Source organism: Cydia strobilella, chromosome 13, assembly GCF_947568885.1.
Source record: "Cydia strobilella chromosome 13, ilCydStro3.1, whole genome shotgun sequence".
Classification (NCBI taxonomy): domain Eukaryota; kingdom Metazoa; phylum Arthropoda; class Insecta; order Lepidoptera; family Tortricidae; genus Cydia; species Cydia strobilella.
The window spans coordinates 2,490,737-2,518,099 of NC_086053.1; the positions used below are offsets into that span (position 1 = coordinate 2,490,737).

The following is a 27,363-nucleotide window of genomic DNA, read 5'->3' on the forward strand; positions in this document are numbered from 1 at the left end:
TAGGGTTTTTCACAAGGTTGCGATTAAGGCACCCTCGGACACCTTTTCAAAGATAAATGTTTTAATTTAAATAAATGTGACAGATTCAAAAGGACGAAACGAAACGAAACGGACGAAATCTTTAGGTGAAATAAATTAATATTGAAGAAGTTTAAATGGTTCAATCTTAAATAAAATTTAATTTTCACCCTAGCAGCTGGATCAAGGGTGCGAGACATAGATCAAGGGCTAAAGATACGAGATCAAAGTATCCTGTGCTTTTCAATCCCTCCTGGCTACGCTCCAGATTTCTCGATTTCTTTTTTTGGTTTAAGCGCGAAGAACAATTACACTGATCAACAGAGTAACATTCGCATTTATAGTAATATTATAATATTATATTAGGGATTAGGGTGACCAGTGACCAGTGACCACTGTTACCTGCATCGAAACGTTGGAAATGATGGTAACAAAATACATTTTAATATTAGAGTGATTAGCTATTCACAAAGAATAGCCTTTTCCTTTACGTCGCTTCCACAAAACAATAGCACCCCACATATTTTGTGGCTCCATAACGGAAAATTTATGTTATACATACTTGTTTACTTTCACTGTAACATCTCTAAAGGGGCCCACTGATTATCAGTCCGACGGACGATATCAGCCTGTCAGTAAGAACAAAAATATGACAGTTCCGAACAACTGACAGGCCGATATCCGGTCCGGCGGACTGGTCAGTTGGGCCTCTTTATAGGGGAATTGACTGTATTTAAAGTAAATTCTTACACACCATGCATGTAATTCAGCAACAGATAATTATTAGAAAAACATAGATAGCAGTTATTTCTAAACACAACTTCTATTTAAAAAATCGGATAGATATATAAAAAGTATGTCAGTTAATTTTTAACAAGCATAAACGTCTGCGATCGATGCTATTAAGCTTAGAATAAATTTAAAAGTGGAAAAATTACTGCCTTGGGTGAGACTTGAACTCCAGAGGCCGTGAGGAAGTTATCTAGAAGTTATCACTCTTTAGCTATAAGATAGCTTGTTATTTACCTATACTTTTAATCTTTTTTTAAATGATGTAGATATACATTGTATCGATATCGGTATATCGAAAGTCGATAAAACAGAGTCCCTAATGACAATTCAAACTGCTACGAGAATTCCGGTTTCAGATAATTACTTAGGGACTGAATTAATGACACATGTCGAAGGTAAGAAATATACTAGCTAAGGGGCTCTTTAAGAGGCCGTAGTCGATTTTGGAGCAAACATTTAAAATTGATAGATTTAGTCGTTGAAATTATACACGTTTTGTTACGTGATATCTAAATAACAAGTATTGGTTTCTATTAGCACGTCTTCTCATCTTGCCTTTCAATAATGAGGTCGCGAGCGTGCGTCACCGGTAATATATGAAGAAAAGGAGCAGTTTTTAAAAATTCATCAAAATTTATGGTGGTAAATTATACAAATTGATGTATAAGAATAGTTTCAGCAAATGTTGTAGATTGTTTAAGTATCAAAATTACATTGAAATTAAGTCGATTTTCAGAGAAATTGTCACTTGTTTTGAAGTAATTTCTGGAGAAAATTGATTTCGTCTAACTTTCATTTACACTACTTCAAAGTCATAATAATAAAAATGTAGTCTGATAAACGTCAAGTACAGGATATGTGTAATACAAAATTACCATGTTTAGCCGTCCAAACTTTACGATATTTACAAATAAGAGCGACAAAATCAGTGCTTTACGCGCGTTTACCTAGACGTCCATCAGAAAAGCAAACATTACTAATTTAGTGAGTCTGTTTTCAAAAAATTTATCTGATAAAAGGTAAGATAAGAAGACGTGCTAATAGAAACCAGTACTTGTTATTTCAATTAGGTAACAAAAGGTGTACAATTTCACCGACTAAATCTATCAATTTTACATTTTTGCGACTAAAATCGACACCGGCCTATTAATCTGTAGACCTCGAAAACTCCCTTGGAAAAAAATCACAAAATTTAACAGTCAAAAAATGCGATCTCCAAAGAAGTATAGTCGGATAAACAAAGCACTTTTATCAAAGCTAAAACAGAACCACTTCGCTGTCACTTCGCGCTCGCTCAATCAGTGAGCAACAAAAACATTTTGACGAACACGTGTTAAATAATAAAAATATCTTGAATTTTGTAACAAAATATACCATTGGAACTTTTATTTATGAAGCCATATTAACTTTAGAACTTATTACATTTAATTTCGGGTTGGGAGTTAGTTCGATTTCAATTTTTTTTAAATTCTCATACAAGACTAAAATTATCTCCTAGTTGTAGCCTTAACTTTAATACTGTCATCAACTGATCACAAATTTTGGTAGAAAAAAAAGTAGTGGACTGGAATTAACATGTTTAAGTGTAAAATAACCTTGAAAAAATTACTGTTATTCTTCTATCTACTGTTGAATTACTCTACAGAATCAACATACATTCAATATTTACTTCCAATTGTATGATTTGTATGCGAAACCGAGACGAACATCGAAACTGGATCATATCATTAATATTATGATTCCAGAAAACAATGTTTATAAATATAACGTAGATTCAAAGTGCGTACATTTCATAAAACGAAATAATATTGTGAATTAATGAATTATAATAATATGTCGCAACTTCTTTGTTCATATAAAAGCAAGCTTTGTCAACATAATGTTAACATTTTCAGTTAAAATAATTCATGCCCCAATAAATTACACGCAAATCACAATAAGAATGTTCTTTCCGACTGTGATTTGGTTGAGTGCTAATATATATATTTTATTTATATATTATATATATATATATATATATATATATATTTTTATTTAATATTTATTTAGTACTATATATTTATGTATGCTAGTACATATTTATTTTATTGCATAATACTATTGATGTATTTTAGTTATTCGTAGACGTTAATATTGTAGTTTTCCTTTTTAAATATTATTGTACGTTCTGTAAGTTTGTCTATCTATCTAATTCGGATTTTCCACTCATTTACTCTAAGGTTAGCTGGAAGAAATCCCTTATAGGGATAAGCTCGCCTTTGTACCTAAATTTATATGAATTTCATGTTAACAATTTTTGTTTTGTACAATAAAGTGATTTACTACTACTACTACTACTTTCTCCTTTCTCACAATTAAGGTTTTTGAATTAAAATAAAATACAAATCCTACCAAAATCTAACTCACGTGACTTTTCGCAGCATCTATTCTATCTTCCTGATGCATTTTAGTGTTCCGTACAAAACTTTGTTCACGGAACACTTATGGGATCACTTCGGTCTTGCAAATTGGTTAAATGCGTTTTTCTCAGAGACCGTAGACGTAGATAGCTTAAATTTGGAACATTTATAGCAATTACCACCACTAATATTGTAAATCAGTCAAAATCGCTTATTTCTTTTTAATCTGAGTTCGTCGATGTACGATTGACATCTTGGCTATGCCCCAGAATAAAAATGAGCTTTTTATTTGAGTAAGTATATAAAATAAATGGAATGTTAGTCAAAGTTCAATTTAAAAGATTGAAAGTAGGCTTGGCTTGGACCCGAGCCAAAAGGCCCGGCTGGGTTCAAAATTTAATGAAGCAGGCATTTTGGCAAGCCTCTGGCCTGCTCGGTTTCGGTTTTTCAATCTGATGCCTGTTAGTCATTTTGAGCGATCAACTAAGGTTGGCGTGGTGTATGCGGGTCGTAGCGATTTGAGTTTCGGCGCATAGTCACATCAAAGTTGTTCATTTCTCAGTTGTGCTTTTTGAGAAATACGGAGTTGATTTTTGTATAATGTGGTTGGTAACCTTAACATAATTACATGATGCGAAAGCGTTCAAAAACCAATTCCTTATAGTTTTTTGATGATTCATGTATCCCCGCGTTTCATAGTAACCCTAGTTGGCCGTACCTACCTTAAGAACAATTAATTTATAATAAATCCCTGTTGTGTCTAATTTTCTTTCCAGCTCATTTTCCTTACCATCGAATTCATCAAAATTCAAAACAAATTGTAGAATTAAATTACACCAACACCAATTTTAAATGGCCAAAGTTCGAATATTTCCTTCAAAATGTTAGAGGCCGATTCTATAATTTGATATGGTTTTTCCTTCATTTTGATACGACCTCACTATAAGTTTTTTTTTTTAAACAGTAACGAAGTATTTTGCTACTAATTTCGGGGTCGGGATCGGGACTTGCGAACTACGTACATTATTATACGTATATTATTTTCTATACAACTCGCTTGCACTAATATGCGAGTACGAGCGAGATGCACAAAAAGTAAGTTACTTAGACGTGAGCGAATATCAATGTCAAAACTAGTGGTAACGGTAAAGGTCATATCAAAACAAGATGAAATCAATATCAAATTATTTTATCGAAACCGGTCTCTAGTTCGAATGATTTGTGTGAATGGGAGCAATTGGACTGAGCTGAAACTCGATTAGCAGTCGAATTAAAATACCGTTTTGTTATTAATGAGTTCTTAGTGAATGAAGATCAAGGGAAATATGATTTAAGGATGACTCACGCTAGACCGGTCCAGGTCCGGGACACATGGAGATGGTGGAAATTTGGAAAAAGCTCTTGAGTAGCTTAGCGTAGCAACTGCACAAAATATCCCTATGGGTCGAAGTGTATCCGCAAGGGACCCGAAAACCACAAGATAACATAAACCATGAAAGGTGACTGGTGATCACGTGATGTATTCTATAGAAAACGAAGTGTCGGATGCCTCGACCCAGACCCAGGCCGTTCTAACGTGAGTCATCCGTTAGTTTGGTGCGAATGAGTCTAGGGTCCTGTTTGACTCATGACGGTTTCATTCATTACTATCGTGGTTAGAATACTCAATCCTTCACTCATTTTATTAGGTAGACTATCAGTCCGCCGAACGATATCGGCCTGTCAGGTGTTCGGAACTGTCAAATTTTTGTTCTAACTGACAGGCCGATATCGTCCAGCGGACTGATAGTCAGTGGGCCCCTTAACAGTGACATCTTGCGTCAATGCTGCAGTAGTAAGTAACTGTGCGGTCTGAATCTGAATGTCACCCGTTGACGTTCGGATGGCAACCACAGCTGCATTACTGTTGCGACATTACTGCTGCGGCCTTCAATTTCCATGAAAAAGTGAGTGACGTTCACCGCCGCATTCCTGTCGCGATTATGACGTTCATCTGTCAACGTCAAATAAGGATAAACGGTTTTAAGAGCATTTTACTGAAGAAGAATAAAATGATGCTCACAATTTCCCATGTTGATTTCTCATTTTTGTCACTATCACATTTCCATATGACGCTATCACCAATTTTACGAACAAACCCATTTAAAATGCGCCGGTTAATTTAATTCGGTTTCGGGATAAATATTCATGCGGCGACCGGGCCAGTTCAGCGATGGATCAGAACCTGGTATCTGACATTTTTTTTACAGAAATACGCATTCTATTTTATGGAATTTAGCTATTTAAACTGGCTCATTATTTTCACTCGTGAGGGATTTGGTTTAGATAACCGCGCTGCATAAAAGAAACAATGCCTTATGTTTAACAGATTAAAGTTTGAGTCGAAAAAATACCCCAGGAAATTTCAAATATAACCATTAATGCCACTAGCCATTTTAAACATTTTAAGTTTTTATCTGAACTAAATAATCTATTACTAGGTTCTAATAAAAAGCAGTCAGCAGTGGTCGCAAATGCTAATTCGGGATTAGATCTTCACTATCCAGTTTACATTATTAAATGTCACAATAACCCCGTATCCCTTATGGCTCTGCATAATACAGCGGTTAAAGCCGGCTCTTAGTCTACTGTCAGTCTTTGTTTAAAGTTTACTACGTATATTCTGTATGTAAATTTAGCTGCAGAAATAGTTCCTACATACAAACTTCTACGGACTACTAATATTTGCAGCTGACTGTTTACTTTAAGATAAAATGCACTTTTACATAGATCCGAAAAAAGGGCAGCCGATTCAACGGAGCCACACCGTTTTGTCCCATAAGTAGTGTTTAGTTTTAAGTTTATATAATAAATAAATTAATAAATAAATATTATAGGACATTCTTACACAGATTGACCAAGTCCCACGGTAAGCCCAAGGAGGCTTGTGTTATGGGTACTCAGACAACGATATATATAATATATAAATACTTAAATACATAGAAAACACCCATGACTCGGGAACAAATATCTGTGCTCATCACACAAATAAATGCCCTTACCGGGATTCGAACCCAGGACCATCGGCTTCACAGGCAGGGTAACTACCTACTAGGCCAGACCGGTCGTCTCTACATATAAGTATGTGAGTCTGTAAGGTATTTGTAATATGGGCCTTGTTGCCTGATTTAAATTTTAAATAAATAAATTGACGGAAGTGGAAATTCACAATACATAGCGATCAGAGTACAAGATTTGTTCCAAAAATTACACAGCATTACAGCAAGAACTAATTCAATGTGTTTTTTTTTATACTACGTCGGTGGCAAACAAGCATACGGACCGCCTGATGTTAAGCAGTCTCCGTAGCCTATGTACGCCTGCAACTCCAGAGGAATTACATGCGCGTTGCCGTCCCTAACACTCCTCTCCCTCGAGCTCTGGCAACCTTACTTACCGGCAGGAACACAACACTATTAGTAGGGTCTAGTGTTATTTGGCTGCGGTTTTCTGTAAGGTGGAGGTACCTCCTCAGTTAGGCTCTGTTCTAGATCTGGAATGACATCCGCTGTCCTGTGCCCTACCACACAAAGCGAGATGTCATTCACAGTGCCCATACCTGATGGATGGTGGATTTTTTCCACTTTTTATTCTAAGCTTAATAGCATCGTTCGCAGATGTTTTTGCTTGTTAAAAATTAATTTAAAACCCATTTCTATTGTTACAGGTAGCCCCAAACATGATCGAGTTCATCAAGTCCCCAGTAAACCTGGTGGATTTCCTCGCCACGCTGAGTTTCTATATGGACGTGGTGGTGGAAGTAGCTGTTATTAGGAAAAACGTGGATCGGGCGGATATATTGGAGTTCATATCTATTATTAAAATTCTTAGGTAAGTTCGAAAGTATTTAGATCACTACGGTTAGACTCACTAATATTTTTAGTCGCTTTTGGACGTGTCGGGAGTCCTTCCTCAGGCTCGAGTGCCCGCGGCGGCTGTACTCCGTCCAAAACCTCTCTGCATGCTTTCTCCGTATGGGATGTTCAAAAAGTGTTTGGCGAACTATATTTTTTTGAACAGATACGTCTGTGATACTACAATTTTAACGGCGTCCTAGCCCTGTTAGTAGTAATAGTGCTTACAAAGCAGGGGGTCCCAGGTTTAAATCCCAGTAAGGGCATTTATTTGTGTGCTTAGGTATCGAGAATGAGGGCAGCGTCGATGTTGCAGCGCGTCCGTGGCAGTCCTAACAGCATCCTGGCGAATACTGCAATGTTCTGCCACCAGAGTGCAGCACTAGCCTTTTTTAGTAAACCATAGAGTAACTTATACATACTGTACCTTTAACAGGTTTTTGACAAGTTTTCAGAGATAATAAAATATGACATTGATGCATCGATGCGGTTTGTTTACAGAGGACCGGGAAACGCGAATCCGAAATTTCGCTATCTGCCTCTTTATCGCTCGAATATGCAAGAGTGACAGAGATGTTAGATAACGAAACTTAGATCTTCTTGTTTCGCGATAGACCCTCAGATTGTGGTAGTGGCGCGCAGAGTTTCGCGTAATATTCCCTATTATTATTAGGCTACATGCGAATTTTAATTTATAATTTTATTTTATTATTAAGTAATATTTTTAAATTGTTTTGACTGTTTTTGACTATTTTTAATTTTAGTTAATTTATGCTTTAAAAACAGTTTTAAAAACGACTGATCATTTAATTAAGTACTTACCATTCTTTTGCCTTGAATTACTTCGTAGTTCGACTTCCCAAGTATCACTTCAGCTATTATTGATACGAGCACAATCAGGAACCAATCACAACTTGCCACTTCGCACAATACTTGCAGTTGCAATTTCCTCTTCACATACAACTGTCACGTGCTCTGCACGTGATGGCAATTGGTTTATTCAGAAACATAATTAAATATTAATATAAAACCAATTCATAGCGCATGGCGTTTGTACACTATGGCTTTACTGGAGGGCGATTCGCTAAGGATTTTTTTCTTAGCCTGAAATAGTGTCCCAATGCTGGGACCCCTTAAGCACCACAACACAACTGTTATTGTGTTTTTTCCGGCCGCTAAGAACTATCAATTTAAAAATAAAAATTGTTCAATTTGAAGTTCCCATTACGCAATATTCCGAATCCGTCGATTTAATGGACGTTTTTAAAAATTGTGAGTAACAATTTGTAGGTATTTTAGTTTTAAAATTAATAGTGTCAGTCACAGAAGTTACATTTGTTGATCAAAAGATATATTTGTTTGGCTGCTGCTATGCCATTGCCACAGTGTAAAAAGTGGCAGTGGACCGACGTCTTTGATGTTTGCGTAAATGCCGAGACCGCACATTAAGAACACAGTAGGGTTGTCACAGACCTTTACAAGACTTACACTTGACTTACTATAAGACACGCTAGCCCTGTAAGTAGTACCGAGGTACTCAACCTGATGTGCGCCTGATGTGGGATTAGAATGCTATAATGAATTGCCATGTGTGGTGACTTTTCCGTGGCTGTTACAGCGTTAACACGTGCTAGGGTAGTATAATATTGTATTTTGGCAGTTAACACTTTCATTGCGAAGATCACGCTAGGTGTGTTCATTTTGTATTAGAATATGGCGCTTGGCACTTAACCGTAGTTTAATCCGTATCGCTGCCCCAACAGCTGCTCGATATGTGCTGTATCGCTGCGCTGTACAGGGTTCTATGTTTCACTTTTATCGAACTGAAATTTGAAGTTTATCATAGTGACATTAAGTCTAATTTCAAGTCCCTTGAAAATGAAAATTTTAATACATATTACGTATTTAAAAAAATAGGCTATCAATACATAACCCATATAATTTTCATACGTAAAAAACTCATTTGAGAATAAAGTCACCGCACGCGTGCTTAGCTCAGATTTCCTTTGTAGAATAGAAAAGAATACTACTGAACGAATTTTCTTGCGGTTTTCACATCAATAGAGTGATTCTTGAGGAAAGTTTTATTTATTTATTATAAACTGATCGGCGATTGGCCCTAGTCACACCTGATGGAAAGTGAAGACAGGGCCTAAGATGGAGCTCACCGGTTCAGTAACAGCCTATTCACTCTTGTTTTAAAAAGACCGAGGTCATATTGATCAGGGAATACAGATGGCGGGAGCGCATTCCATTCCTTAGCCGTCCGTACCAAAAAGGAGGAGGCAAAACGTTTCGTCCGAACGAATGGAATGTGGACCGCGAACGGGTACATTCGCTCCCCGCGCCTGGATGTCCGATGATGGAAAGGGGAAGGTGGGATCAGGTCTTGTAGTTCCTGTGCGCACTCCCCGAAATGTATCCGATAGAACACCGATAGGCAAGTGACTCGACGGCGATGCTCAAGGCTCTGTATCCTTGACTTGACAGATGGGTCATCGCCAAAGAGTCTATGAGCCCTGCGCTCTATTGAGTCCAGGGTTTGGGTGTATAATTTGTAAGGCAACCCGTGCGAAGCCGGGGCGGGTCGCTAGTATGAGAGGATTTTATTACGTTGTAAAAGAATTTTAGCAAGACCATGGAGTTTGCAAAATGACCATGTTGCATTAAATGTAATTACACTGATGCAATGTGATATTAATGAGTTGAATGACTAATTTGTATATATATTTGTATCTGTAATCATATTAAAAAAAAGTAAAAAAAAAAAAACAAATCAAAATATTTAATAAAATAATTTGATTTGTTCCCAAACTTGTTGACTAATTTAAACTTGTAATATAACTTTATCATCATCACTTCAACGTTGTCATTAAAAAGTTTTACAGCAATAATTAAATTCGTTTTAAAAGTATACCTAGACGAAAAAGACAAGGGTAACCGTCTTTTTGCGCTTTCAATTACTTGAAATTTACTTTTTTTTTATTCATAAATTTTAGGAGCTTAGTCGCTGAACGGTTTTGTCGCTCCATACGTTTGCGAAAGTACTTGACTTTAATAAAGGCGATTCGTTAATTATACCGTACTGTGACGTCACAATAAGTCTCTCGCTAGCTCCATAGTAAAAATACCTGTATTTATTTTTCTAATTTAATTCTTACTTTTATGAATTCATCATCATCTACCTCGCGTTATCATGTCCGCTTGACAACTAATACTAAGAATTGACGTAGGCACTAGTTTTTACGAAAGCGACTGCTATCTGACCTTCCAACCCAGAGGGTAAACTAGGCATTTTTAGGATTAGTCCGGTTTCCTTACCTTTATGAATTATTCACATAAATTGTATTAGCCCTAAAATGTAGGTAATTTCGTTTGTAGCTGAAAACCACTTTGTAGCAATTAGGAATTAAGGGCGTCAGGTGCTGTCATACTTAAGATACAATTTTATAGCAGTATTTTATAATATAATAACAGTATTTTATATCTTTTAACAGATGAAACTAATTTAATATAAAAAGACGGTAACGCAGTGGTAAATGCCTTATTTTCATACAAATTGGGAGCCAAACAAGGACCACCAATGAGTTACTGTGATTAAGCATATTTAGAGTAGTTATTTATTGAAAAAAGCTATCGGGAAGCTATGGTAGCCTGCCTAATTAAGCCACTTCCTCCGTCACAAAACAGAAAATAAAATTAATGGCCAAGTATTCTAAAATATTCATTTCACGAAAAAGTGTCAATAACTTATGTACAACAAAAAGTAAAATGACCCGACTATTATCTAAATGAGTGACTTTTATTATTGTTTTAAAAATCTCTTGACCCTAGGAGAGTGTTACCTAAATAATAAATAAATAAATATTATAAGACATTCTTACACAGATTGACTAAGTCCCACGGTAAGCCTAAGGAGGCTTGTGTCATGGGTACTCAGACAACGATATATGTAATATATAAATAATTAAATACATAGAAAACCGGCATGACTCAGGAACAAATATCTGTGCTCATCACACAAATAAATGCCCTTACTGGGATTCGAACCCAGGACCATCGGCTTCACAGGCAGGGTCACTACCCCCTAGGCCAGACCGGTCGTCAAAACCGTTCCCTGAAAATGTAAAATTCACAATAACTTTTTATTTATCATCATCATCATCATCGTCTCAGCCGAAAGACGTCCACTGCTGGACAAAGGCCTCCCCCAAGGATCTCCACAACGAACAGTCATTCGCTCCCCTCAACCAACGTAACTTTTTATTACAAGTATAAAATTCAATTTTTTAAGGTTCCTTACCCAAAGGGTAAAAACGGGACTCTATTACTAAGACTCCGCTGTCCGTCTGTCCGTCTGTCCGTCTGTCCGTCTGTCTGTCATTTTTTTTCACAGTTAAAATTTTCACAGATAATGTATTTCTATTGCCGGTGCGCGAGTCCGAATCGCACTTGGCCGGTTTTTACCCAAGACAATAACTTTTGTTCAGACTGTTAACGTTATCATGTTTGCGGTCCATTAGCTAACAGGATGTTATTGTTGTGAGCCATTATTGTCTAGAAATTTCCACTTAGTTACTTATTGAATTAAACTGAATTGAAAGGATACATCAGAGGAGAGAGTGAGATTTTAATTTACTTAGAAATAAAAAAGAGCGCAGATTTAGATTTAGATTTATATTTATTTATTTCAGGATAAAAACTACACTATAGATTTGCATCAATGTCAAAATTATGCTCATCTTCTTATCATAATCGTCAAACATTACATACTAACAAATATAAAATAAATTAAAATATTTTTCTCTCCCAATAAGGATCGTCATAACAATAAAATAAAATATCGCAAAAGAAGTACATGTCATTTGCAAAATCAATAAATTATTTGAATTATAAATAAAATTATATATATCAAGCAGTTCCAAGAATCTCATTAAATAAATAAAAATATACTTTCAGATCCACAGCACAGGCTTCGTCATCTCACAGAAAGCTCAATCCACCTTAGGTTTCATCCTAAATAAAAAGTGCACTTACATTTTTTTGCCTTTTTCTCACCTTATCCTTTGATTGAAATCTGTAAAAGTTCAATTCAAAAACTATAAATCCATAGATTAGATTAGATTAGATTAGATATTTATTCTCATAATATGAAATAACATTATAAATTATACAATTGTAAATATAAATAATATATGTAATTATAAATATAAATTTGTAATTGTAATTATAAATATGTAATTAATTACATATTTTGTTTTATTGTAACCAGGCTCTTCAAGTTGACCAGACACAGCCCCGGGCTCAAGATTCTGGTGCACACGTTCAAAGCGTCAGCTAAGGAGCTAACTCTGCTGGTGTTCTTCCTTGTGCTGGGTATCGTCATTTTCGCCAGTCTCGTCTACTATGCGGAGAAGACTCAGGTTGGTAGTTTATTTTTGTGCCATTTCCAACCAAACATTCGTCGAGGAACCAGCCTTATCGGAAATCGACAACTAAACTAAACATCAACTAAACATCTATCTTTTGCATGGTTAAATGTCACAATAGGCATGATGACAATCGATCAGGTTTGTTTTTGGGATCAAATGTCTATATGGGAACATGGGCATTAAATCAATACAAAAGGCAGAAATGATAGTCGAAAGTCGTACTTCACTCGCGAAACGCTCCTAACAAAACGATAAGTGAACTTGACGCCAAGGTCACTGAGAGCCCATCTTGAATGTATGGAAAATAAGTAAAATTGTGATTTTGTCGGTGAAATATTGCGTTTATTCATATAGTTGCTGTACAATCTTTTTTGGATAAAATGCAAGGAATCGAATGGTATCCTTTACTTTAGTCCTTTATGGAAGTTAAAAAAAACTACATTTTGAAACTTTTAGATCCTGTATTTTTTTATCATTTCCATATATTATTTTAATATCCACATTATTGTGATAAATTGCTCATTTGCTATCTATTTTACTAGACTTTGTTATAAAGTTCAACATGTGTCATCATCCCTAATGTTTAAAAAAAAATCCGTCCGAGAGCGCGGAGAGAGCGTGTGAGTCTCCTAGCTTTTTGCACCGTATGCGGTGCGCGGCATGTAGGTTTTCTATGACCTGGCGCCTCCATTTGAAATTAGTATTAGTAAGGTGCTTTTTTTAATAGTGTTTTAAAAATGTTTAATTACTGGCGGGCTAAGGTTTGGTGTCACAATAGACATTAAGTAAGATTATCTTATCCTGCAACCATTACATTTTGAACAATCTCTCAGTTTTCCATATATTACACGATTATGACCTCTTGAGCCCTTTTCCCGCCTATCGCTCGTCTGCAGTCGTAACGTAGGTCCAAATACGTAAACTTCGCAAAGATAGGTAACGGTCCGAAACTAGGTCAAACTAGTGTAGTACGTTTGCTTATGAGTATTTGCAAGATTTTGTTTTCAGTGAGCTAGCAGAAGTTGGACTTCAAAATTCATATTGAAACATTAAAGGCTTCCACTAGCTGGCGCGGATGCACTTAGCGGGCGCACGCATTCGGGTGCTACTGGAGGCAAAATCCGTCGCTTGCGTCCGCGCCAGTTAGCGTTGCTGATACAATTTTTAGTTAACCCGCTCACCCGCTCCGCACCGCCAGCTAGCGGGCGCTCTTACACATCACAAAGTTTGATTGCCTATTTCTGGTCGCAAATAAACAGCACGTCCTAGGCGCCGCCATACTGAACTCACACGTCCTAGGCGCCGCCATACTGACTGTCTAGTCGTCGTCCGCTGTCTGTTGTGAACTGGTCGTCAACTGGTCTTGTGATTGTCATGTCTAATTTTGAATTTAAATGACGGTCCTTCCAATATTCCATACATATGTCAGTCAGTCAGTCAGTCAGTCGGTCTATGTCAAGTCGCCACAGAGGTTGGAAGCCACGACACATACAATAAATTTTACATCCTTATTTGAAAACGACATTCTAAAATAACAAGCAACTTGATGCGCACATTCACGTACGTGTGTTACGTATAAAACTTTTGCTTGCTCTATTCTTTGCGTAACAATTTTTAGCAAGGAACACTATTACGAGAGAGATAAAATGTAACATTATGTTCTAGCCAAGTTTCATGTAATTTTAGCATGTCCTTTTAAAACAAGGTTACAAATACTTGCTGTTGTTTTGTTTGCGGAGGTTTGTGTCAGGAATAACTACCAGCCGTGTTATGATTGATGCAAAATACGACTTGTTAAAACTAATAATTGAAGGGAAGATTGAAGGGAAACGAGGACGTGGCAGAAGGAGAATATCATGGACAAGGAACATAAGAGACTGGTTAGACGTGGACAGTACAGAAAAACTAATTCGCATGACTACGGATAGAACGGCATATAGGCATAAGGTCGCCAACCTCTGGGACGGAGAACGCACTTGAAGAAGAAGAAGTGTTATGATTGTTCATAAGAGCCATGAGTGGCCAGGGAAACATAAAGTTGACCCCAATATCTCTGCACGCCCTTTTGGAACAACCAGGGTTGTTTAGGAAAACTTTACTTCTGCTATCCGTAGGTAAATGTGTATTTTTTTAAATAAATATCCAAGTCACTCGCTTATTATCTGCAGTAAAATATATGTATTGTCTATCTTTTAGGTCTTGTAGGAGTAAATTTAGTACGAAAATATTTTTTTTTAATTAACCACAAGTTTTAGAATGTGGTGGAATGGAAAGGGAAATAGTAACCTCTCCAGTTACGAGTAAAAATGCTATGAAAAATTTAAATACATAACATTTGTATTTATTTCTATGGAATGTAGGTAATGTCTGATGACATAAGTCAATTTAGTATCACAATAACATGTAAACCGGTTGTACCTTGTTTTGCAGAAAATTGTTTCATTGAATATAATGTTTCGCAGAATTTTCATTTCATAAAAAACATATTATTTCACATAGGATCGCAGTTTCAACCTAACCTAACCTACTATTCTGTTAGACCTAATATTCTACACAATGACCTTTTAGCTGTATCTAAGAAGTTAACGGTTTAAAAAAAAGTTTCTATGAAATGAAAATTTTGCGAAACATTTTATTCTATGAAACAATTTTCTGTGAAAGAAGCGGAGACTATAAACGTTATCAAATAGTTTTAACAGAATTGGTGTCATTTCGTTTTGTCGTCTTGTTATTATTACAGCTTTGATTGAATCCAATACTTCTCGTTAATGTCACACGTTCGACGTTTTTTCGACTCCGCATAATTGCCTGTCAATTCGTTCTGATTCGACTATACCATTCAGAACATCAAAATTAAACTGTATTTCCCTAGAGATTTCTCCAAATTAAGCTCTATGCAAACGTTTTACGGTTTAAATTGCATTTTAATGAGATATGAGTCGCGAAATTGATTGAAAAGCAGAGCTGTTTCAGGCCACTGCTTGTGAATACGAATAATGAGGTATTATTAAGACCAAAATGAAGCAACTACAATTTTAAGTACATCCTATTTTAAACCTTGATCTTTTAGAATAGTGTTTATAATTTCGTGAAGTATTACAGTCATTACAGATAATGTGTGCTTGCGATACAAAAGGAACACCAGCAGCAATAAGTTATCGTTTGAGTTGAAATCTTGTTGCTCTCTTTATTCTTTTGCAAATTAACTTGTACAGTTTTGCATAAGGGCCTCAAAGAGAAAGGAAAAAAAAAACAGCGAGTTTAATTTTATTATAAACAGACGAAATGTAAATGTCTCCACACAAATCCTCTCATAATACATTTTATTAGACATAGAAATCAAAGTCGGCCGAATAAATTCGCCCGTATTAATCTTAATAAAAAAATAAAAAACTTTCATAACACAGAGAAAAGTTTAATATCTCATGGGTTCTACAATAAAATTAACTATTGTTCCGGCGATGTACGATATTCACCTATAATTTATATTTACCCAAATAAAGATGTTTTATTAAATACAGAAACATAAACAAGAACAATTAAATAGGAATGATTCGCCAATTTCCTTTATTTTCGATGTTTGAAACAAAAATAAAATAAAAAGTCCCAGAAAAGGGCTAAAGAAATCTTGAAGGTGCCAATAAATATTACAAGCCAATAAGTTATACAAAAATATTTTTCCCAATTTCTGCAAAATATTTCAAAAGTGGACCTTAACGTTATTGATTTAAGAATGCATAATGTATGTACTTCGGCTACGAAAAAAGGCACGCATGTTTACTTTAACACTCAGTGTAATACACTACGTGACATTACAAAGGTCGCTTGGGCGTCTGGTGGCAGTTTACAGCTGACACTTTTCCACTGTGTCACGGCAAAAACCGTTTGAACATGTAAAACTGCTATCTCAGCCTGGATGTCTTAAAAAAAGATTTAAGAGATTTGCTTAGTTGTGAAAACTCGTTTGTACTAGGTGTATTCTGATTGAGTAGGAAAATTTACAAGAGAAAAATATGTAGGTACCAAAAAAATCCAGGTAAAAAATGTTTTTAATTTTTTTTTCTTAATTAAAATACGATATCAGTATCGTTATACCCAAACAGATCACCACTATTTTTGTTCTACTTTGTATAAAAGCTTTTTCTGTCGTTAAGTGATATAAAAGTAAACAATAATTATTATCAAATACTATTTTTTTCATTGTTTCTACTGAAAAAAGTATTTTAGCTTAGTTTTTCATATAGGACACTAAACATTTTACAATTATGTCACGAATGAAATCACGAAGCGTCTCTTTATTCAAAGCTGTAAAAATAAATATTTTTTTTATTTTTTTTTATTTTTTTTAATGTAATTATTGTATTTATAATGCTAATTTTTATTTTTATTGTTATTTTTTATTTAATTTTTAATATAATTATAAAAAACGACATGTAATATGAATTATTATGAATATACAAATATGAATATATGAATATGAATATATTTAATTTTCAATAAACTTTCAAAATGAATTCTGTAATTGAGCATGTGGAGAATATCGTCTATAAGGGAAGACTGTCTACAAGCCCTTTCGTCGCTTTTAACTCTGCGTTTATACTAGGGTGGTTCAAAAAACCATTTTTTATATTTTCTGACGGGGCACAAAATGCAAAATTCACTAAGAGTAATATTCAGCTTAGAATAAATTATATTCAGCTTAAAAAATTGATCCAGAGGCCGTGAGTTCAAGTCTCACCCAAGGCAGTAATTTTTCCACTTTTAAATGTTTTCTAAGCCTAATAGCATCGTTCGCAGATGTTTCTGCTTGTTAAAAAAAAATTGTAATTCAGCTATAAACAAAATGAAACAAAATACCCTCCACATTAATTAAAATGAAAATTGCATTTGAAATTTCGCAGCAACAAGCTACCTTTAATCATTAAATAAGCTTTTGAAATAATATCCCCAACTAATGGCGGTATTGAGTGTATTTGCATAATTTATTGAATAATTTATTTGAAACCCCAAAAATAAGGGGTTATTTTGTTACACTTATTATGCTGATAAAATGTGGTAGTTTCTAAAAAAAGGGACCTTATTGTCGATGGCGCTTACGCCATTATTATGCTCCGATATAAATACAATGCCGCGCGACGCTGTGCGGCGTAAGCGCCATCGACAATAAGGTCCCTTTTCATAGAAAATGCCCCAAATACACCAAGTTTTGTGACTTTATCTCAATTACAAGGGGGTGCTCAACCACTTTTTTATGTTTTAAGAAATCTAACAAAAATAAGTATTAATTTTTTAGCTTTTTATTTTAAGTATCTGTTTTCATATTATTTGTACCTACATGTGATTTATGACTTTTTAACTAGAATAACATTTTTATTTCTATTAGAATTTCACTTTAAAAATTCATAAAAAATAGAAATAAAAATGTTTTTTTACTTAATAACGTATATCACATTTTAAAATAATTTGAAAAACAACTGCTTACATAAATAAAAATCCAGATAATAATAAAAAAATATTTTATTTCATACAACGTTGAAATATTTCAAAGTGGTTGAGCACCCCCTTGTAGTTGAGATAAAGCTAGTTCCGCTTCTTCTAGCTAAGTAGTTTGAAATTTTTCCATACAAACATGAACCACCCTAGCACCCTACTAGGTACTGTACACATATACTTCACTAACAGAAGGTCGATAGAGCAGAAGGAATGAAGCTATGACTGTCTTCTCACTCAGCAAAAAAAAAATGCTGGTCTTCTCCATATTGATCTAATACATGTTTTATTAACAATAAAACTCCCGTGAGACTCACATATTAACATTATTTTAAAACGGTTCAACGGGGGTGCGAGTCGAGCTTTGGCCCGCAGTACACGGCGCGCCCTCGAGGCCTCGACCAGTGAGGACGTGTCGTTACTCCGTGAAGAGGATCCTCGAATCGAAACATGGTCGAGCTATTCGACTTAATAATACGTTTTAAAATAATTTTAATACATGTTTTATATTTTACGAATAACTCCATGATTAAATGTTTAATTATTTTTAATCTTTGATCTTAGACCGTGCAATGGATACGTATCACAATGCCTTATTGTAATACAATGCCTTATTTAACCGTCTGTAGGATTGATAATACTGGCTTAGTTTCTTTTTCCTCTTATTTACTGAACCTTTCAGCAGCTTTCATATTAAAATGTCAACATTAATAGTACTTACATATTTTTAGGGTTCCGTACCAAAAAGGTACAAAAGAAACCCTTATGGTGCGACTCTCTCCGTCTGTCTGTCTCTCTGTTTAATAAAAAGCAAGCTATTCTATTTTCACCCTTGACTCCCTTGACGGAACGGAGACGGTATATGTGATAAGGCTGTTTGTGTGTGTTTTTGTGCGCACAAATGCATGTTCCCATTATCTTCAGAAAGGATCGACCTATTTAGTTGCGATTTTTGAAAATAATTTGTGATAAGAATAATTTTTAACTCACTAGATTGGGCTCGTAGTGGCCTTATCCCAACAGTGGGAAAAAGAGACTACAAATATTGTTTTGTGCCAACAATATTTATAGTGGCTCTTAAAATTTAAAAGTTTGATATCATACGCGTATTTTAGTGCAATAAGTCATTGAAGATGTCAAAGCTAACATCAACTTCTCAGACTGCAATACTGCACTTCCCAGAATGCACTACAAGAAACTAAAGAAAAATGCAACTTCTATATTGGTTCCTATGTTACCGGCTTAATACAACTTCCTCATGTTGCCACAAAACTTCGGAATAATACGTTTGGGCAACTTCGGGACGCCGATTCCGATTTAAAAACTTGTCGAGGTGATCTTGTTTTGACGCGACCTTGAGAAGACCGCGTCATAGAGTTGTTACTCGTTTCATTATCTTTATGCATTTCGCTCGCCCTTAGGCCACGTATCAAGCGACGAGCAGTAAATCAAGACCATTCTTAGTAATACCTACATTGCATCGACCAAATGTTTGAACGGCCATGATTTGCCATTCGACGCTTGCGTCGTCCTGCGAGCCGTGTTACGGTCGTATCATAACAAGATGTAAACTGTAACAGATTGTTGTGTATAAAAATTAGAATCGGCCTTGGAGACTGCTAGAAACTTTGTCGGAGGCGTTGTCGCTTCTCATAAGCAAGCATTGTGCTTGAGTACAATCCATTATGAGATTTAATCCATTAGGATTACAGTGTAATTTCCAACGTGCTTTAAGTATTAATGAAAATGTTGTTCGGCGAAATAATGATTTTCTGCGTGTAAAAGATTAAATTAAATCTTAATATTAATCCGTTCGGGTTTACAGGCGTTGTCAAGTCGCACCGTGTTTTGTTTGTAAATAATTAAAATTGATAATTTTATTTTGTTAAGGGTGTTTCTTAGTATTTTGTTTAACTTTGTGATAAATCTTGAGTGTTTAAGTACTCGAAAAAGGCAAAAATAGGACCTATTCACAATCTTCAACAATATAGATTAGTTTTATAGAATACCTATATATAGTGATCTTTTGGATTTAGGTCTGACATTAGAATATGATTTCACGTATCTCCTGTTAACATACCTAAAGCTTAAAAGTATCATGAACCCTCCGCCAAAGACCCGCTCCCATACAATCAAAGTTAGGCTCTCATTTTAAAACGACAAGCTAAAATATCATGAAATTAATGAAACTTGGTTAATGGTTATCTTACCATGATTGTAGCTTGCTTGGCTAATTATGGAACTTATTCACAACAAGTTAATTCTAATTGTCAAATCAGTACACCATGTTCCAGGACAACCCAGAGAACCAGTTCAAATCCATCCCCCTGGGCCTTTGGTGGGCTATTGTCACCATGACGACGGTGGGCTACGGAGACATGGCCCCCAAGACCTACCTGGGCATGTTCGTGGGCGCGCTGTGCGCGTTGGCCGGCGTGCTGACCATCGCACTACCCGTTCCTGTGATAGTCTCCAATTTCTCCATGTTCTACTCGCATACGCAGGTCAGTTTAGTTATACGTTTTATAATATCCTCCTTAGGACTTTGTCTGAATGCCTGGATTGCTGCCAAAATACTGGGTAGAGGTGGTAATAGGCAGGGCTAAATAACCCATCTTGTCTCGTGTTCCTCCCTGATCCCAGTTATTAGTGTTAAAAGTTTTAAATTGTAAGTGTTTTTATATAAGTACTAATAGTGTGTAAGTTTGTTTTCCCATTAAAGACATTTTTAATGGGGAAAGTTGCCATAAACATTATGTTTTTTTTAAAGTATGTATTTACGTCAACACCACCGGTGTTATTTTTCAACTTGCTACAAAAGAACTCATTTAAACGTAGCTCTGAGCCAAATATTTGTCTCCATCACCTGCCAAAGCCTAACCTGGCTAGCAATTTAGAAGCGCAAAGTTACTGCTGCACTCGGCAAAATTTGTCACTCAGATTTCCACGTACAAAGTATAAGTAACACCTCAACTAAAGTGCCGATACCAAACGCATGTATAAGTTGGTAGAATGCATTAACATTTCGCTGCAGGCGCCCGTTTCTCGGTCAATTTAAACTTTCTTCTTCAAAACATTGAAGCGTAAACAAGTGTGAAACTTAAATAAGGATAGAAGAGTTCGAGAGCGGCATTCGAACATTTAAAATTGTTCCAATTTGATGAAGTTTTGACTTTGCTTGTAAAGCATCTCGCTTGTACCAATATATGTACGAGTGAGATGCACTGCGAGTTTTGTCTAAATAAAATCAATACGTAAAGTTTGAATGCCGTCCTGGATAAAGCCTAAAAAGTTTTGAATTGAAATTGGTAGGAAAGAAAACCTGGCGTGAAATTGCGCTTCCGAAATATCAACACAATGGACTTCCGGAAGTCTATTTTATCGGCTTTAAATTTTGGGAGGTAGTACTATGAAAATCATTTATTATATACAACACATAGTTCATGATCAGCAACGCAGGCTTCGTCAAGTGCTTACAACAATAAATCAGCTACAGGCTTCGTCACCTACTAACAAATGATATAATCCGCAACAGGCTTTGTCAATCTTAAACACTAAATAGCCGTAATACTACGTAGCCGGTCCAAAAGTCCCCATGACACTGGCAGCGTTGCCCCGTTGAATTGCTAAGGAGATCTGTTGGACCAGATACGATCCGGAGCGAGGATCGCAACCCCTTTCCCTCAGTCGCCGACCCAATTGCCACACAAACTCCTTAGCCTCCGCACCCCAAGATCCTGCAGTCTCCACCGCCACCGGTATGAACTCATACGTTGGTTCCAAGGCAGAGTACTTTATATGCTTCTGTTTGGCCGCATACTCCGCAGCCGAACCAGCAGTACTGATGGTGTGATTCAGATGGGACGGGGCAAAGGTGCTAACACACGTTGCGTCCCATAAGAGGCACCGGCCCTTCTGCCAAGGAACCAACGTAAGACTATAGTACTATAGTACTATAGATATATAAGTAGGTAGGTATGTACTGTCACCATTAATAGTAGCGTATGAAACAACGAAACAATGGGATATCTCGACAGTTTGCGTTCAAAGATACCTGCAAGAGTTATTGTTTTAGAGACATATCTCTTTGTAAAAAGTGTGTTTGGAAAATGACATAGCGGCGGCAATAACGATGCCGATGCCGTGTAGCTACAGCTGACATCCGGACGTCACTTTAAATTTTAGTAACTATATTTATGCGAGAATTTAATATAAATTATTTTTTCTACTCGACAACTATAATGGTTGAATTATGATTTCGTATAACAAACTGTAATTGGATACTTTTCATGTAACCTAACCTAACCTAACCCAACTCAACTATAAAATTCATTTCGAAACGGTTTAGTCAAATATAATGAAATTGACCAATCGCAGCTCGCCGCGGTCAAGAGGACGAAACAAAACAATAGCTCAAATTAATTATTATTTTTAGGTTGTATAGTAGAAACTGGAAACAATTGCTTCATAAGTCAGAAACGCGCATGTCGCAGAACACTCTTAATACAGCAACATCTATAGACTACGAAAACCGCTTAGCGTTGCTTGTTAGTCTCCATAGGCTACGTTGGCCAAGAAGAAAATCTGTCTAAAAATTGAATTTAGCAAGGAGCAAGTATCATGCTATCATGTAGCTCATGAGTTAAGAGAAGGTGTCGTTGACCAACCCGACTAGGTTTTGTCGTGAATAATATTTGAAAATATGTAAGCAAAAAGCTAATCCATTTGAGTGACTATTTTTTACCGAAAGGCGAAAGTTTTTTTTTTACTATTGTTAACTAATATGCATAAACAAAAGCTCCCCTATTATAATCTGAGTCGTGACTGAAATAGCGTGAGTTTAGCTTTTGTAAATACGCCGCCGGGCCCCGGCGGCCGGAGCGCGTACGAGTATGAAGGTATCGCGGCTGCTCGTGTATCTTAAGCTGTATATTGTGGTTTGTTTACCTATATGATTCCACTAGTTTAAAGTATTATATTTGTTAACTCGTAGAAAAAGTATTGTATACAATAGTGATATAATCAAGGTTTTCAATCTCATACCCAATAAGGCTACTCAGCAAGCTTCGTGCTACACAACTAACACGGTATTCAATGTAAAGCTCTCCATTATACCACGATTGTATAAAATACTATTAAATCAATATATTTCCGATCGGTCTCTCGATTCATGTCCTTGATTGATATTGTCACAAGTCACATATAATTACTAAGCTGCTGTTACAAGCCAAACATTAATTAATGTAATTGACCTGAGATTAATTGGCACTTGACCTTTCAACTTCCATCAGCGAAACTTTTTCCCTTTGACCTATTTGATGTCAAGATAGGTTATTATCTTAAGCTAATTATCAGAGCAATTTATTGATGTTAAAATTATTCCATAATATTTAATTATTATACATATCAAATTAAATACTAAGAATTTTACAAAAAGATAGTCAAACATAAAAAAAATGTTTAAAAAATACTTGTCTAGAATGTTTTTAGAATAAAATCTAAATGTCAAAATAAATCAAGAAGTGTGTGAAATTCTTATTATTAAGTTTGACATATCTATAATAATTCAATGTTTTTAAGAACATTAATAGCTGCATTAATAAATCGCTCTGATATTTAGATTAAGGTAATATTTGTAAAACTTGACAATTTAAAAGTGCTTGTTGCTAGGCCTATTTGAATAAAGAATATTTTGACTTGACTCTTGTATATTATAATATGTGCCATTCTCAATAAAAAAGGGTATTTATTGTCTGTTGTCAATAAGGCGTTATTTCCATTTAGCTTCAATTTGAAATCAACCTTATCGACAATCGACAATGTGGTACCTTTTGCTTGAAAACGTCACATATCATCATCTTCCTCGCGTTATCCCGGCATTTTACCAGGGCTCATGGGAGCCCGGGGTCCGCTTGTTCATCTATATGAACTGAGTAATTTTATGACTCCTTCTAAAGTGTCTGCTCAGTCGGATACTCTTGTCAGAGCAGTCGTGGTCATTGAGGTCGTTGTACGGCTTTTTTCGTAGTTTCCCGCCATGCTTCTCTATTTACTGCATTCCGCACGCACAGATTTAAAGATGACCCGGTGAGAGCTTTAACTTGGTCGGTCCATCGCATTGAGGGCCACAATCTGGGTCTTGTGCCATCCACTGCCCTGGACAACAAGCCTCTCCATGGCGTCGTCTTCCTTGCGCGTAACGTGACCGAAGTATCTAAGGATACGAGTTCTAAAGTATAGAACTATGTTATACATACACACATTTCGGCATAGTACACGGCCTGTATCTACCGCTCCATCGGCTCTTTCGCTTCATTTACTCTAAAACCCGAGGCGTCGTTCGAAATATTGTTTAGTACGTCGATGTATTCTCGGCGTTTAATACTGATGAAAAGTTTTTGTAAACGTTTACTGCTGTCTGTTTTCAAGGTGATGTTTAGTTTTAATTGTATTTTTAACCGAGTCTCATTTTAAAATTACATTCTGAAATAGTTAATATGAAATTTGACTCTCCGAGACCACGAGGACAACGCCGTCCTCGAAACGTCGGGGGTAAATTTAAAACTTATTTTACGCGATTAAGTCCCGTCGTTGTGAATAATAATGAGTAAAAAACGTGAAAGTTTAAATCAGTGTATAGTTCATATGATATTTGACATGACTGAAATTAAACATTCGTGTGACAATTTTTTTAAATACATATATAAACGAATACGATTTAACTAACATAATTATTAGCGACGAATAATTACGTTAAACCGTATGATTAGATTATGAATAAGCTAACCGAGATAGTTACAAATTCACAAAGCAAATGTTAACCTTAACGATACCTATGGGACTGCGTCAATACTGTTTTAGGTTAATGATAGCAATTGGGAATATTTTGAGGATATAGGTATTATAAGTCCCGCTGCAGACTATTATGTATTTATCGTAGTAGGAGTCGGGATGTATTATAAATTCAATATACGCGATATAATCCGTTTTCATAGTTTTATTTCATGAGTAGCTATCGCGGTAACCGAAGACAATATTATCGTAGACTATTCAATTTAATAATCTTTCAATATTAGGAGCCGGTTCATGCATAGATAAATAATTACCTAAGCTTGGAGTGCTCAGCCCATACACAAGTTTTCTTACTTAATTAATAATAAGTTGTATGGGAGGTATGGTAAAACTAGTACTAGGTACAGCTATGTATTGGAATTGTCCACTGTCTGGATTGCGGACGACCTATCTATAAATAATTTTAATGCTAACGCGTCGGGACAGGTTTATTTCAGAGAAACTTTATTGGATTTCGGGCAAATTTATACGGACCGGCGAAATTAGGGATGGGAAAAGGATTTCAGGTTGGTTTGCCTCATATGGGTAATTTCTTTTGCAGACGTCATTGAAAACAATTTCCAACGGCTAACGTGATAATTCTGTTAACTCCACGAGGAGGAGGATGCAACCTGTCAAATAATTGAAAAACCGGCCAAGTGCGAGTCGGACTCGCCCACCGAGGGTTCCGAACTTTTTAGTATTTGTTGTTATAGCGGCAACAGAAATACATCATCTGTGAAAATTTCAACTGTGTAACTATCACGGTTGATGAGATACAGCCTGGTGACAGACAGACGGACAGACGGACAGAGGAGTCTTAGTAATAGGGTCCCGGTGCGGTGACCGAATGAATCTGTCATCCTAATTTCAAACCGGAGGTTACGGCCTTAAATCCTGGCTCGTATCAATAAGTTTTTTGCACATACAATGACATGAGGTATATCTAGGTCTGAAATTAGTTTATATAGCTCTAGTGTATAAAACAAAAATAAGTTTTCTATAACAAATTTAAATTCGCTGTATTTTTTAACAATATTATCTGAAGCTACATAAATTATAACATTTAAAACTTTCGCGTTTAGAACACATATTAAATAACATTTACCGACGTTTCGACACAGGTTTCTCTGGTCGTGGTCGCGGCTAACTGATGTCCCAGCAAAATGTCCAAACAGAGATTTGTGTGACTACCCGACGAAAAGTGTATTTAAACATACACTAAATAAACTAATTACAGACATAGTTGTACAAAGTTTCAGAGCAAACTAGCTACTAGTTTTAAAATGAGACCGTAACTACGTTTGTATGGAGAACCGAGTTTGCCGGGGACCCTTAAGATAAACATAAAAAGTTTACATGAGGTAAACAAGTTTGGGAACAAATCAAATTATTTTATTAAATATTTTGATTTGTGTTTTTTTAAGTAGTCACACTACTATATATAAATTAAAAACTGTAATAGATGTCATATATTAAAGAAAAAGTGACAAAGCCCTCCAGTGGTGAAGGCCGGATTCGAACCGGCGTCTTTAGCTATCGCGGCTAACGCCATGAACCCCTAGGCCACCCCGCCGGGCGGCCTAGTGGCGGGGTGGCCTAGGGGTTCATGGCGTTAGCCGCGATAGCTAATGACGCCGGTTCGAATCCGGCCTTCACCACTGGAGGGCTTCGTCACTTTTTCTTTAATATATGACATCTATTACAGTTTTTACATGAAGTAAGTTGAGGTAACTATTATAAAATGTCACATCACTAGTGGCATTGGACGCTTGATTCAATATTGTTAATCAACGAGGAAATGTCGGCGCAATATTAATGCATGCTTATTTTGGAATCATCCGTATTGACTATTGACGATGCGTTGATGGTTATTAAAGAGTAGAATATGTAAGTGACAAATATTTATGACAATATAACGTGACCTTTTACTTTTTTTAAACGAGTAAGTTAGGACACCTAAAAAAAAAGTGTCTGCGTGTAATCTTTACGCGCGATTTTAGTAAAACTTCTTTGACGATGACGTTTATCCTATGTTGGCACTTTGGCGTGTGTCCTATTGTGCGTGTGTCATTACTGAGCGTTACTTCCGTCAGAAAAAAATCTGAGTTATCCTCTAGTCGCGTTTTACTTCAAAATGTTCCTACTTATTTATAAAACAGCGTAAATTGCTTAAAAATATTGACAGGTACCTCTATTTTTTTTTCACTATCTATAATAGATATTTCTCTTTCCATAATATGAATATGAGAATTTTTCTTTCTATAATATTCTAGGCAGAATAACACGTTTTTGGAGCACCGTCGTCTTAATAGAAAATATAAAATAAATACAAATCGACCTACTTAGTCCCACAGTAAACTCAATATGCCGTGTGTTGTGGGTACTAGAGGCTGTACATATAATTGATAAATATTTATATATACTTATATATTATGTACATACAAAAAACATGTACAACTTAGGGACAGATGTAATAAACACACAAATAGAGTTAGATCAAGAGAA

General features: G+C 35.8%; 1 protein-coding gene across 1 annotated transcript in view; it reads left to right on the forward strand.

Annotated features, from left to right (window-relative positions):
• Positions 1-27,363, forward strand: part of LOC134746526 (potassium voltage-gated channel protein Shaw-like) — a 224,299-nt gene that overhangs the window by 123,807 nt on the left and 73,129 nt on the right. The window contains exons 6-8 of the mRNA XM_063680938.1: positions 6,916-7,079; positions 12,375-12,525; positions 20,319-20,528. Of these exons, the coding sequence (XP_063537008.1) occupies positions 6,916-7,079; positions 12,375-12,525; positions 20,319-20,528 (525 nt within the window). The remainder of the gene's footprint in view (positions 1-6,915; positions 7,080-12,374; positions 12,526-20,318; positions 20,529-27,363) is intronic.